This window comes from Knufia obscura, assembly GCF_036327395.1.
Source record: "Knufia obscura strain CCFEE 5817 isolate CBS 148926 chromosome Unknown scaffold_1, whole genome shotgun sequence".
NCBI classification, from domain to species: Eukaryota; Fungi; Ascomycota; class Eurotiomycetes; order Chaetothyriales; family Trichomeriaceae; genus Knufia; species Knufia obscura.
In genome coordinates, this window is record NW_027042687.1 from 1,303,548 (window position 1) to 1,317,581 (window position 14,034).

The window sequence follows — 14,034 nt, forward strand, 5'->3', positions numbered from 1 at the left end:
GATCATCGTAACGGATGCAGTCGACAACAACGCGCTTGCAGATGTTGCACTCGGTCTGCGAACTACCAGGTCTGACACTTGCGTATCACAGAGACAAGACAGCTACTGTTGGCCTGTCACATTCAGTGACTGCGTCTGTGCTTGTGGTGAGACTCGAAAGTAAACAGAGCTGCGAGATGATGGAAGAACCCCACAAAGGACGCATGATGCTGCTACCCGTTTGGCCCAGAGGGTGATCCATGTCGCGTTTCAATGGACGTTGTACACAGTCCGTGACGTTTGAATGTATATGACTTCCTTTTGTATATATTGTTGAGATGTAGATACAGAAGAGACGAATACTGACATAGCGAGATTGACGCGACTCGGTAGTGATGTCGACCACGATTATGGCAGCGCCAGGCGGCGCCACGGGAACACTAACGAGGTCGAATCTCACCCAACAACTTGAACACGATGATGGTTCACTTACACCCAAATCAAACAAGTCACGATCAGTGTCGGAATTGCCTCCCAAGCCATCGTTGTCACCATCACCCGCATTCCGAGAGTCCAGTCAACGCGTGTCCAAAGATGATTCCGTTGCAGTCGCCGATCCCACCACACCACGCAGACCAAGTCAACATATGAGAGGCCTATCTCTGCAGATGCCGACCAAGGAAAACCCCGATGGACTCTCAACTACCAGCTCTCGAATACCTCTATCTCCCAAACTCGATTCAGCCAGCATCTATGGCTCTCCTTCATCGGTCCTGCCCCGAAGATCAAGAGGTCTCGACTTCGCAAGAGCCTGTACAAATTTACACCACTCCACCCTAGCTGAGAGCTCTCCAGACGCATCTCCCATAACAGGACGAGGTATCAACATACCACAAAGACGAGGACTAGGCAACACTGGCTCGATACTGGATTCACCCAGCCAGAACCCTCCATGGTCGTCTCTCCATGGCGAAAGGACAAATCTGTCCAGCTCCATCAGCAGCATTAATATGATGGACTCAGACTCTGACTCAGACGACTCCTCAGAAGGCATGGCCGTGGACAGAGACATGGACGATCCAATGCTCAATACTCCTGCTGCTTCAAAGATTAATGGTCTGGCAGTAACACAAAGTCCCGGCATGGAATGGCTGAACAACCCACCAACAAACTCACAAATGTCTCTCTTGAGCTTCCAGCCACATCGCATGAGCTTCAAAAGAGCTCGTCTGCGCAATAATAAGAGTTCACATTCTTCTAGCAGTGTTAGCATGCGGAGCACCAGACCGTCTCCTGGTCCTCTTTCTCCTCCGATACGGCAAAGTGTAGAGAACTCTGGATACTTTGGTATGACAAGGCAGCAAGTGAGGTCGAGAAGAGAAAGCTTGAGCTTGGGCACTGATGACCTTCATCTCTCAGATAGCGACGGAGAGGGTGACAACAAGATGAACAACGTTGGGAGTTCGGGCAATGATGGCTCAAGCGAAAGAGGTGTCATCAAGAGGGCCGTTACGAGAAGGAGCAATCTGCTACCAAAGACCAAAGGTTTCGCAAGAATCAGAGCGGCTCTTATGGAAGAATCAGATCCTCTCCATACTGAAGCTCGAAGAGAGGCTGAGGTGATCAAACAGGTCCAAGAGAGTGACGATGTCTACCCATCAAAACCAGAGAACATCCTTGGTATCACCACTACAGCAGAGCCTGTCGAAGCATCAATTGAGAGTGGCAATGGGCATGGCCTCTCGCATGAAACCAGCAATGATTCGCAAGCCTCGGATACTACAACCGAACCCTTCAGTAGCCACGCGAAGAGGAACTCTGGTGGAGTCGGCTTCTGGAACAACTTCGAACATACGCCTCCGAGCAATATCGAAAGGTATCGGACTCCGCCTCCTCCTCTCATGCCACAGGATTCCAATGCTTCCGATGACATAATGACATCCTCAAGCACCCCTGCCCACGAACTATCTTACGGTGGCTCCCTTCTTCGACAGCTGCACAGTTCACGCTCGCGATCACGGTCGACCACTCCGCTGGCATCAGCTGCTGCGTCTCAAGCCATGGCTAATATCCATGGTAATGGTACTCAGCCACTGACCGCAGGTGATGTGGCCAGAAAAGTGAATAACAAGCGACGCAGAGACGACGACTTTGATCTTTCCTCATTCAAGCGACGAGCCGTCTCGCCTAGCATGGTCGGCTCCGCTCACAGCTCACCTGTCGTGCCACAGAGTCCAACACTGAATAGCGACAAAGCCTGGGGTCGACCTCCGCCGAAGACCAATGCAGATCGAAGTAATAGTGCTGGAAGCACAAGTGCGAATGGACCGAAGAGGGTTGGCTTACAAGGCATGACGGAGGCGAATGATGGCTTCATGGGTATGAGCATTGATTGATCTATTAGTCAGTTTGAGCGACAGGAGTTTGGCAGAAGATAGGCGCCCGGATAGCTGGGGTGTCACGTACTCGTACTTATGCTGTCTCCCAGGCAGGGACGAATGCAACTTGTACGAACTCGATTTCGAACGGCACTTTTTTCGCCAAAGGAAATTCTGCTTCTATTCAATTCCTCACGCTGAAGAAGGCCTTTGTGTTTTGAGACCACCATAGCTCGTAGCAGCTGGACAAGCTAAAGCCTACTGTAGAAGGTCTTGCATTGGCATAGTCGCAGCTTGACTCCTCGTCCATGTGCACCTCGCGGTCTCAGTCCCCTCCGCCCTGTTGTAGCCTCGCTAGAGGGATCGCCGTCTGCGGAGCCTCGTCAGCGGACCAACTGCGTACATCCCACCAGCGACCAATACGTCCGCCAACTCACAGCACTACACCCACAACACCCCAAATATGTCCTCAACAGAAGTAGTCTCAAGTTTCATAGAAGGCTCACCGCCCGGCGAGCTGAACGACGTCGTCAAATCCATAAAAGCACTCACATCCGACTCGGACCCATCCCTCCTCCAGAATCCCAAAGTCAAAGCCGCATTTCAACGGTACAACGAGTCCCAGCTAGTCTGCACAAAGCTACCAGGCGGCAACCAATATGTACGTCTCTCCTGCTGAATCCGCGCACTAAGCGCACTTACACAATCCTCTAACACCCCCAGGTCCTAGTAAGCGAACACAACAGACTAGACAACGACTCCAGCACCTACTACGACACCACAACCTCCACCTCCTTCTCCTTCGACCACACAACCCAAAAAGCCTCCGACAGCAAATCCTACACTCACGACTCCCCACACAACGACCTCATCTCCTCAATATCGAAGTCCTTATCCACCCACTTCGCAGAACACTACCCACCACAATCTTCCTCCTCGGGCTCAGGCTCCGCATACACCGTCTCCTCAAGTAGCGACAACCAAATCGCCCTCCTCATAAGCGCCACCAAATCCTCTCCTCAGAACTTCATCTCCGGCCGCTGGCGCACGACGCTGCTCTACGAACCCTCCGCAAAGAGCCTATCGGGCACGTTATCAGCACAAGTCCACTACTACGAAGACGGAAACGTAGCGCTAAACACAAGCCGTAAGATCTCCGAGACGAATATATCTGATAACGGGACGGAGATTGTGAAAAGGGTAGCGCAGGTTGAGAAGCAGTACCAGGAGGAGGTGAATCGGGCGTTGGTGGGGATGAATGAGGGGAGTTTTAGGGGGTTGAGGAGGCAGTTGCCTGTTACGAGGCAGAGGATTGAGTGGGAGAAGGTGAGGGGGTATAGTTTGAGTGATAATTTGAAGGGGAAGTAGGATCTCGCATCGGCCGAAGCTGGGGAGGAGAAGAGTATAAAAGTCATATTGATGCGACGAGGATATGAATACATTGATGAACAAGTACAAGACGCTGTGCTTGTCTACAGTCTGTACCCAAGCACGGCTGTTCTTCCTTATTACAAAAGCGCTCAGTCTTCAAGGCATGCTCCTCCCACCCCGCGTCGCCTGTCCAACCTGGCTCCCAGTCTTATCCTCTGCATATCGCTGATAAACCTCAATGTACTTGCTTCTCTCACTCATAGTACACATCACACTATCCCTCTCCTGTACCTTTTCATACCATGTCCTCCACCTACCCCATACCTCCTCGTCTTCTCCGCCATTACCCTTCTCCGGTATCCCAACCCCACCCGGCTTATAATGATCAATCAGGAACAGCCTCAACGCCCACGGAATCAGCGTAATATCAACCAGACTAAACTGCTCCCCAAGAAACCACGGCCCAGCAGCCAGACCCAGTTCCTCGCGCTCGGCATCAAGCTCAAGCAATTGCTGCGTGAACACCTTAGTCTGCTTCAGGAGTTCGTCGCGCGCGTCCTGGATTGTGTACGAGTCATCCTTCTCCGGCGTATGTTGAAGGAAACGGTAGAATGCGGGGACAATGCGAGACGAGATATGGTCGATCCAGAGTCTGCATCTCGCGCGTTCGTAGGCGGCGAGACTGTCGTCGCCGGATGGGAGGAGACGCGGACCGTGCGCGGTGGTGTCGGAGTAGTGCTCGTCTAGGTATTCTGCTATGACGATGCTTTCGTAGATGGGCTTGAGTTTGCGGTCTTTTTTGGTGGGATTGTTCATGGTGTCAGTGTCATTGCTGTTGCCGTTGGTGTTGACGGAGGTTGTTGGTGCTGGCACGGGGACACCTAGGGTTGGGACCAGGCCACGAGGATTCAGCTTGAGGAATTCAGGGTCTTTGTGGTAGGGGTTGATCTCGATGTATTGGTAGTCGATTTTCTTTTCGTTCAGGGTGATCCAGGTGCGTTGGACAAAGGGACAGAACCAGCCTGCATAGAGCTTGAGAGGCTTCTCGGCTTGGTGGGCTGCTGCAGTGTCGGCGGCGGCGCCGGTGGTATGTGGGTGGATTGTGCGATCGACTTCATTTGGTGCCATCTTGGGAGGACAGCTGGAAAAGTAAGATGTGAAGCTTTTCGTGGGTGTCGCACGTTTGGTAGCTGTGTTGATGGATGAGAAATACCGGGGGTTGATATGGCGAGTAAATGTCGGTGCAATACGGTAGATCGCTAGGTTGGAGGGGACTGGCGTTCGGAACGATTTCATAGGAGACTCATGGGGTGTGTTCCTCTACTGAAGACTCATGGGAAAGACCAGAACGTCGAAACGTTGAGGAGATATTGGACGCCGTGTCGTGATGGGCGCTGGGACATGAGGTGATGATACTATGACGTAGCTCTCGAAGACTCGTGGCTGCTCGACCTCAGAGATGATATCTAAAATTCCGCATAATCTTGAACTTGGCTCGTTGGTAAGAATTGTTCATGACCCGCCAGCAATTCCGCATCGCGGCCGATGTTCGTTCCCTCATCGACCCTGGTTTTACTTGGCGTCGTCGAGTGTGCTTTCTTTCCGTAGTGAAGGATTCCGCTGGAAGGTTGTTCATGGCGCGAAAGCTGTTCTCACTGCTTATTGATGACCTCGTGGCGCGCAGAGTCGTGTCGAGCTCAAGGCCATGCAAAAATTCTTGACTTCCCATAGTGTTCCTACCTGGGGCATGGGCTGAAGTGTAGAGACCATGGCGCAGTCTGGTTCAGACGTGGTCACTGCAAAACTCAGCCGTTTGCTAGCTTCTCGAAGCCGTTCCCGTTTTGCTAACAAACAGACCGTAGCGAGGATGTGATTGCATTCGACGACAGCTACCGTGTTTCGGGACTTGATGGCTGCTGGTCACATCCCAACTGAACTTGCGGCTGATGATTAGCATAGGTGAGCCATCCAGACCAATACAGAAGATCGACGGGGAGAAAAAGTTATGGTATTCTGCTGTGCTGCTCCGCTCGTCCTGATGCACATTCAGCGTGAGCCCTCGTTTCGCTTGAGATCTTGGTGGAAGCGCCTTAACACAACCTCTCAGGCCTCTCTAAATGGGCTCCGAGGATATCCACTGATTCCGTTCAGTCGAATTTGACGAAGAGCTTGGTCACTACTGCGCTGCGAATCGCTTCTTTCTCGCTTCCGCTGCTGCCCGATCTTGGTCACTGCCGAAAGCGGAAGCAGCGGGCTTTCCAACACCTGTTGGTTTCCCTGGACCGCCTCTTCTTCGATTGCCAAAGCGCCCCTTTCGATTGAAATTCTGCTTCAGACCAGGGTCATCCATGGTCGAGGTTTCGTCAACAGGACCAGCACCGCGCTTCTGGCCCCTGGGCCCTCGCTCACGCTGGCTGGGTAAAGCTTCATCTAGCTTTCCAATTGCAGTTGTCCCTGTGCCGAAACGTTTGGCTCTTTCCAAGTTCTTCAGCGCATCTGTGTCAGCAGTTGCCGTTTCTGTGGCTTCGGGCTCGCTATTGGCCTGTCCTCCAGTGCCGAAGCGCGCAGCGCGAGCCTTTCTCTTCTCCATCTCCTTGTCAATGTCAGATGCGGCGAGATTCATGGCGAAAGTCTGGGCTTCAGGGGCAGGGGCTGTGTCTGCTTCCACTGTTGGCGCGGCTGCTTCAGCACCGTTCTGGGCAGCTGTGGTATCTTCTGTCGAGGCATGTTCTTGTGGTGCCTCGGCAGGCTCTGGTTGTGCAGGCGCAGACTCAGCTTCGGGCGCAGGCTCGGCGGTCTCTGTGGGCGCTGTCAGCATGATCAATCGCGTTTGAAGCTGTGCGCAACAATGTGTATCCGGCGCACGTATGCGCAAGCCCCCAGTTGTCGTAGCTCAACTTACCTGTTGTCTCAGCTGCCTTGTCAGCCTCAGCCAGCCGTGCAATGAGATCTGCCTTCTTGCCCGAGGTAGGTAGACCACGCGACTTGAGTATCTCTGTGAGATCTGCCACAGTTTTCTTGGAATACTCTGCCATGTTTGCTGCGAGTTGTGTGGCTTGCGTACGAAGAACACCAAAAACGTAAAAAGAGGAAAAGCGAGATCGCGATCCCAAGTTTGATCAACCAATAATGAAGCAGAAGGTGATGAACAATATCAAAGTCAAAAAAGGCCAACGTTCTCAGCTGTGTACGCACTCGACAGCCTTCTGGGGAGAATGCGCGTTGTCGCGCTGCAGTCGCGATCGGCTAGCTTGCGTGCGAAAGGGCTTAGCGTCAGTGGCTCCCTCAGCAACCTAACATCATCATTGCACCTGTGGTCTACAACGACGTCCGTAGGTACGTCTCTAATCACCAAGATATTTGCGTACTGGCTTCGATTGAAACATGTCTTGGATGCTCTAAAGTTCTACGCTTCCACGGGAAACGCCTCGAGCAAACAACTGCCTATATAACAGTCTGAAAACTACTCATGGGATGCCTTCCCCGAGAATTAGAATTCCACAGGTTCGTAAGGGGATCATATCAGACCAGCTAACTGCCGCCCTCCGTCCCTAACAGCGATGCACAGTTGTAGTGTCGAGTGCCTGGGATTGCGATGAAACTGTTATGGTTACGGCGTCCATAGGCTGTACCAGACGTGGGGGTGTACATTTCCCACCCCGAACATTACTCAGTCACATGTTCTGGGCAGATCCCACAGCTTGTCGTGGGTGCAACGATGGATCTCATCGATTCTCTGAGACTCGAGCCTCCTTCTACACAAGCGCTGCTGCCGAATACTGAGAAACGAAGCGAAATGCTTAGATCTTCTCATATAGAACAGCCTTAGAGCAATTGATAAGTCAAGTGACTTGTCACTCATGCGCTCTTGATCTAAAGGTGGTGTGGGGACGTGCTAGTATAGGTTTGAAGTACACCGCACGCAGATGAGAAGGGTGCCTGCCTCTTATCACATGCCCCCAGCAGAAACAGCACGAATCCAGGTACAACTGTAACCGATGCAGTTCGGAAAGAGATGAATAACCATCAGGCAATAGCCACGAAGCGCGTCTTGCCGCATCACGCATCGCAATCAAACCTGCAAGAATAACCACACTGCACATCCAGAAGAACTCTGTTGCCTTCAAGCACAACTGCCAGAGACCGTTTCTCTGTTGCGGTTGGTCAGTTCAACTCTCCGGCAGGACGCGAGGAAGCAGCATCTCGTTTGCGCTTGTTAATAATGTACGGAATAGAAGCATCCCACTCCCAGCAGCATTCTACGATTGGCTAGAGACCCAACGAATCACGAGTTGAAACAAGCCATTTTCCCTAGAAATTCGCGGCCATGGGTGTCGCGTCCACCCTTCTGTTCCCGTGCGGAACAAGGCCAGATTTTGGCCCACTGTGTCGGAGATTTAGTTAACATATCCGTTCGGCTGTGGCTTGAAAAGTCTTCCAAGTGTGAATTCTGAATTTGCGCATGCTAGATGAGGCAAGTTGGCAGAAATGTGAGGCGACAACCTGACTGTTCATCGGTGGCTGCGAGAGAAGTGGCTTCTGCGATACGGCTGAGCATGCAGCTCTTTCGAATTTACCGATTGGCTGTGAGGTTAAGCGACATCATCTGGTTGGGTAAGGTCTGAAAGAAGCTTAGCCCTGCAGCAGCCCTGCCAGGCGGCGCGTGAGAAACTGTGTGCTAGGCGCTTGCTTTAGTGGCGGTGGGCCTTGCTTAGGCGTTGTTCTCTGGTGTGGTCAGAAGCTTTCGTGTTCGGACTTCAGCTTTTGGCTCACAACGTCCATCGACTGGGGACTAAAGATTACCCTTCTGGCACTAGGCACCATGTACGATTCGGCCCTCACCATAGATCCTCTGGAGCCGCCAGTACACTTTCCTACCAACGACGACATCAGCATTGGGTATTAACCGCTTCTACGATATTGATCGGTCGCTCATGTTATCAACACTTGCGGAGCTATCTTGCTTCACCACGGTCAATATGCAGGCGATCTAAATAACATCAAGCCTGTTGTATCTCTGGTCTCACGGCCCATTGACGGATTGGCCAGCACCAGGGCTACTACCGAGGCTTGTTACTAGTATTCTGATTACGCATGACTTCAGGTCTCGCTTTCAATCGTGAATCATATTAACCTCGGACAAGTCACATTTAGGCATTGCCGGCTATGCGTACTCATGCGACTGTGGCGCTACTTCTGCAGTAGCACATTTGGCAAGACCAGGATTAGGCTTGGGTCCTTTTCTGGTGGATACCGAAACCGACTGTGGCTGCCAGATTCTGCCATGCCTTGTTCGTCCTCGTGCCTGTCTTCGACTTTCTTGACTACACACATGCTGATGAATGATGACTTAACTTGTGTCTTTCTCGTCCTTCTAGTTTTCCACTTCGATTCAATTCATGTCTTGTATTAACAAACTTATGCGAGTCCTTTGAGCACAGTCCGGCATCAGGCAACAAAGTTAATTGATAGATATCGAAATCTGACTTACTTCTTTTGGCAATTGGTGGTCTAAGGCATAGCACTCTGCCTGCTTCATTATTCTGAGCACGACTTCACGACATCGAAATACATTAACACGGCAGCGGCCGCCGCTACTATTGGAACTTCAGGAGACACTCTGAATCTACTTCCACCCATAATCACTTCTGTTACACTGCATAGCTCAGCCTTCGGATTGCCTTACCTCTTTGGAATGTTTCAGTGCTAGGGTCGCCGGCATGCAATCTTTGACCGATATCAGCGGATCGAGAATAGACAGTCCGACTGAAAAGTTGAGGGTAATACAGCACATATGGCGTCGCACAGAACTCGAACAGCCGAGACTTCTGGACTCCCTTCCCAAACCACCATCAATGGACTATCTTTACCCTCGGTGAGAAGCAGACATATTGGTAGTAATGGCGACCCGAGTATCACTTTTGCTCCCAAAAGGTCCAGCATTATCTCGGCCAACTCTGCAAGCAGACAGCCAACTGGGTTTAGCGAGATGACGACTCGCTCGGAACAAGCAAGGCCTTCTGCCTTACCGCGATCTACATCTTCATCCTCACAGGCTCGTCTGAGCTACATCGCCTCGACCAGACCTGCGCCAACGTATGCGAGCACACCGCCGTCAGAAGGACAGAGTCTAGCAGCAACAATCACATACATGCCAAAGCTGAATAGTTCCCGAGCCTTTCTGGGGTCTGATCCTCATCGGCAACAGCATACAGAAAGTCTATCGCCTATGGATATGTACGACGATACGGTCCTTGGCATAGCTATGCCTGAGAAGCAATCAACGTATCCTCCAGCAACGCTGCCGCCTCGTCTAATACCAGAACTTCAAGCACTTGCTGCAAGCACTTACCGACCGACCAACCCAGCCTCATCATCGATTACTTCGATCAGTAGTCCTTCGACACAATTCACAGCATCTTCTAGCCCATGGAGCGCTTGGAGTGCTTCAACCGCAGCCACAACACCCGTCTCTTGGTCTTCGGCATCGCCCAGCATCAGTCAAGCGGCTCATGTTTCGAGTAAAAGATCTCACACGGTCCCTATGCCTTCAAATGTCAAGATCCGGACACCAAAGCTGCCCGCCGTGAAAGAAAATCGAACATCAGCATCATCTACCATGGCAACATTTCCAACCGAGACCGAGCGCGCTGGGCGGAAACTGAGGAAGACGAATACTCCGGATCCTACACCCCCGCCTCGGTCGTCATCTCTGAAGAGTACGAGGTCGCGCAGTAATAGTGCTGTGACATACAAAAGCGAGAAGCAGTCCGCATTGAACCCAAGTATAATGAAACCTCTTGATCCGTCTGTCACTTCAAGGGGTACAGCTCTACCAGCCGATGGGAATAAGGAGGCATCCGTCAGTGAAAGAAAGCCGGACATGGTACAGGGGCATTCAAGGCTTCAAGAGGCTATCAACTGCGCTACTCAGCCAACCGCTGCAAGGGTGCCGCCGCAATCGACACAGCAACAAACCTCATCCGTCCCTTCGCAGTCACATGCGAGACAATTACTTGAGCCACTTCCCGTAGAGCAAACTCAGCATCGCAGGTTTCCTAGTCTTTCGCGAAGACATGAGCGGCAGACGTCCACTTCTGAACCAGAAGTTGAGAAACAATCCGCCCGCAGCAGGCTCGCCAAATTCTCCAGGTTAGCGTTGTTTGGCAAGAGCAAGCCCACTGCCGAGTCTGAGGCAAAAGCACAAAAGTTGCAACCTCGCAAAGGACCTGCAGCCGGTACAGGACATGAAGGTTATGCCAGATTTGGGCGAAGAGGTCGCAAACAGTCGATAAGTAGCAGCGTTGGGGCAACGGATAGCGAGACTTCGATCGCAAGCGTCACGCGCAGACCAATCGATAAGAAGCAGAGCAGAGTCAGCAGCTCTAGCCAAGATCAATCTGATCTTGACGAATTCGCATCGTCACGCCTCAAGCCAGTGGTAATGATAGGCGGATCTCGAAGAGGGCGAGCTAATCCCTTCCCATCGATGCCGAAGAATCCTCAGCTCAGCGACATCAGTTTGAGCACTGTCAGTTCGACCGAGAATTATTCTACATCAACCCGTGTAGCGTCCCCTCGACGAGAACGCCTTCTGACCGACCGTGAGGACAGTCGGCCTACTCTAGCCACTCGGCGTTCACAGAAGCTTGCGAGGAGCGACGAGCCATTCCGCTTTCCGGGTCCAATAGAGACGCAAGGCCTTGCCACGACCCCTTGTCTCGACAGCAAGAACACAACGCAGTCCTCAGATCTAGCGACGCCTGCAAGTACAACATACAAGCTAGATTCTCACCTTCTTGAAAAGCAAAGGACGAAGGGCAGGAAGTCGAAATGGAACATCTTCCGCAGGAAAGACAGCATATCCGAAGCAGTCAAGCTAAAGGCAGATGGACCACAGGTACGGCCGGGAATGTCCGTTGATGTTGCTCCAGGTCCTTCATCTCGTCCTGTACCGTTCTATGCAATGCTTGGTTCGGAGTCTGAAGTGAACACTACTGCGGCGATCGGACAATTTCTCCGAGAAGCTGCAGAATCTCCAGAGAAAGAAGACGGGTTCATGGCTAGCGGTTTTTCTGATGACGAGGTCATAGAAAACCCACACGGTTACCGTGAGTCAATCCTCCTACCCTCAGCACCTGTAAGACATCAGCAACAAGTACAAATATCGGTGCCAGCTTCCGTTGCGCGAGACGGCTCTTTTGTGCCTACGGAATGGCCTCTAGGCGCTGAGATGAGCGAAGATCTCATCCCTTCCAAGAAGCAGCCTCGACTCGCACATGTAGGAAGAATCCCGAAGGTGGTCCCTACAAGAAACCTGCCCCAGCCAGGTGTTCAGGTTGCACACACACCACAGATGCCTGTCCTTCGCCACGTTACGGAACCAATTCGACCAAAGGCAAGTCGAGAACAGCTACCGCGGCTTACCACCGGGCGGCCTCCGATCTTTCGGCGAAGAGAATCAGGTGAGAGCAAAACCCAGGAAGTACCAAATCGTCTGGCTCAACCGCGTCGCCACCAGTCCGGACATGTTGAACCAGAATTTCTGCAATATTCTGGGGGCAGGAATTCTGACTTCACGACCTCAAGCGAGTCAACGGGCATCATTAGCATCATGGGGCCTCCAGCTTCGGATGTAACATATATACCTTCCCGCCCAGCCACTCATCTACCTCACGAAGACGACGTATGGAACGAGTACAACGATTTCATGGACGACATTATGTCGCCCTCACAGCAGAGCAACTCTTTATCTTCAAAGAAGTCGAAGAGATCCGAGCACGCGGGCCGGGGCAGAGGAAAGGCGGCCGTGCCGACTAGAGACAATGAATCGACGAAAGGTCTCGCCATCATACCAACACCCATCCCTGCTGCTGGGCCTTCGAGGCAGTTTCTAGGTGCGCCAGCACTTGCGCATGTGCCTTCTTTGCAGGAGATGGCATCGTCCGAGGAGATACGGCTCCGGAGATCAAGGATAGCCGCTGCGCTGCACGCATCATATGCGCCTTCTTCGCCATTCTCAATGCGTGACTTCATCGAGGAGTATGACCGCCCCAGTAGCGGCAAATTCTCGGAACGACTGAGTGGTTCTTCAGTGTATGCCTCGACACCGACCTATGCTTTCGCCCAGCCACAACGAGAGCACTCTCGCCCGAGACAATATGAGAATGCTGCTCAACTGGAAGAAGTTGAGAGGACAAGAAATCCAACCAAGCATTCCGACCGTTCATATGCTTCACTTATGGTGTCTCGGTGGCTGTCGTTTGGCCGTGTGCTTTTCTCGCCAGCCCAGCAAGAGATTGAAGCAAATCCAGAGAAGCACGTTTTGGTCATTGATGGGCTTGGTAGCGAAGACTGGTCAATATACTGTGCTGTGACATATGAGCAAGAGAAAGTTTACGTTCACGACTTGAAGGAGAGACGGCAAGGCAGAGCCAAAGTCAAAGCTGCCAGGACAGCGGAGAGTGCTCCGTCAAACCATCGCCGGTCCGAAATCTCCAGCTTCACCGATAGATTTCCCTTCCCACCAGGGTTTTTCTGCGCCATCGTGGTCAGATTCCCTCCAGCCATGCCAGATTCGAAGTTGAAGAACATCGTCTCTGAATGTCGACGAGTCTTGGCTCCAGGCGGCTATCTCGAGCTCATGGTTCTGGACCTCGATATAGTCAATATGGGCGTGCAGACAAGGAGAGCGGTCAAAGACCTGAAGATCAAGATGACGGCGGCAGACCGCACCGTCAGTCTTAAGCCCATCATCGACAATGTCCAGACTGTTCTTGGGTCCAATGGTTTCTCCAACCTTAGTCGTTGCATTGTTGGTGTACCTGTCGTTGGCAAGCCAGCTGGCTCACTTGACTCATCCTCCGAATCCAGGTCAAGCACAGAATCCATGGCAAGTCGACAGCGAAGGTCATCAGCAGGACCGCGGCCTTATGGTAGTCTAGGTGGTCAAGCTAATTTCTCGCTCAACGACTTGGTCGCAGACTATTCAGAGAATGCAGACGCGAAGATCGGCAAGATGGTGTCAAGAACAGCTCGGAGCTGGTGGCAACATTGTTTTGAGGCAGGAATGATAGCAGACGGCAATACTTCCAGGAGCGTTTTTGCCAACAAGGAAGTCTTGAAGGAGTGCAAAACACGAGCGAGTAATTTCAAGCTATTGATCGCATATACACAAAAACCACAACTTGAACAGAAGAGAAGAACGATGAGCGAACCAACAGTGCCTACACTGGCTACTGCCGGAGTCGGCAGGCCCCGGAAGCAGGCACCATGAAACGAAAGAACGAATTAGGCTGGATGTCTC

The 14,034-nt window shown here is 52.1% G+C and overlaps 5 protein-coding genes across 5 annotated transcripts; 3 read left to right on the forward strand and 2 right to left on the reverse strand.

Annotated features, from left to right (window-relative positions):
- Nucleotides 1-389: 389 nt before the first annotated feature.
- PMZ80_000474 (uncharacterized protein) lies at nt 390-2,375 on the forward strand (the record flags this gene model as incomplete). Its single annotated transcript, XM_064868925.1, has 1 exon — nt 390-2,375. One exon carries the CDS (start codon nt 390-392, stop codon nt 2,373-2,375), a length of 1,986 nt encoding a protein of 661 aa, XP_064734422.1.
- A 445-nt stretch (nt 2,376-2,820) lies between these two features.
- CAP1 (F-actin-capping protein subunit alpha) lies at nt 2,821-3,725 on the forward strand (the record flags this gene model as incomplete). Its single annotated transcript, XM_064868926.1, has 2 exons — nt 2,821-3,018; nt 3,081-3,725. The coding sequence occupies 2 exons, from the start codon at nt 2,821-2,823 to the stop codon at nt 3,723-3,725; spliced, it is 843 nt and encodes a 280-aa protein (XP_064734423.1).
- A 159-nt stretch (nt 3,726-3,884) lies between these two features.
- On the reverse strand, nt 3,885-4,856 carry PMZ80_000476 (uncharacterized protein; the record flags this gene model as incomplete). Its single annotated transcript, XM_064868927.1, has 1 exon — nt 3,885-4,856. One exon carries the CDS (start codon nt 4,854-4,856, stop codon nt 3,885-3,887), a length of 972 nt encoding a protein of 323 aa, XP_064734424.1.
- A 1,048-nt stretch (nt 4,857-5,904) lies between these two features.
- On the reverse strand, nt 5,905-6,763 carry PMZ80_000477 (uncharacterized protein; the record flags this gene model as incomplete). Its single annotated transcript, XM_064868928.1, has 2 exons — nt 5,905-6,527; nt 6,631-6,763. 2 exons carry the CDS (start codon nt 6,761-6,763, stop codon nt 5,905-5,907), a joined length of 756 nt encoding a protein of 251 aa, XP_064734425.1.
- Nucleotides 6,764-9,522: 2,759 nt separating this feature from the next.
- On the forward strand, nt 9,523-14,004 carry PMZ80_000478 (uncharacterized protein; the record flags this gene model as incomplete). Its single annotated transcript, XM_064868929.1, has 1 exon — nt 9,523-14,004. One exon carries the CDS (start codon nt 9,523-9,525, stop codon nt 14,002-14,004), a length of 4,482 nt encoding a protein of 1,493 aa, XP_064734426.1.
- Between the last annotated feature and the right edge of the window lie 30 nt (nt 14,005-14,034).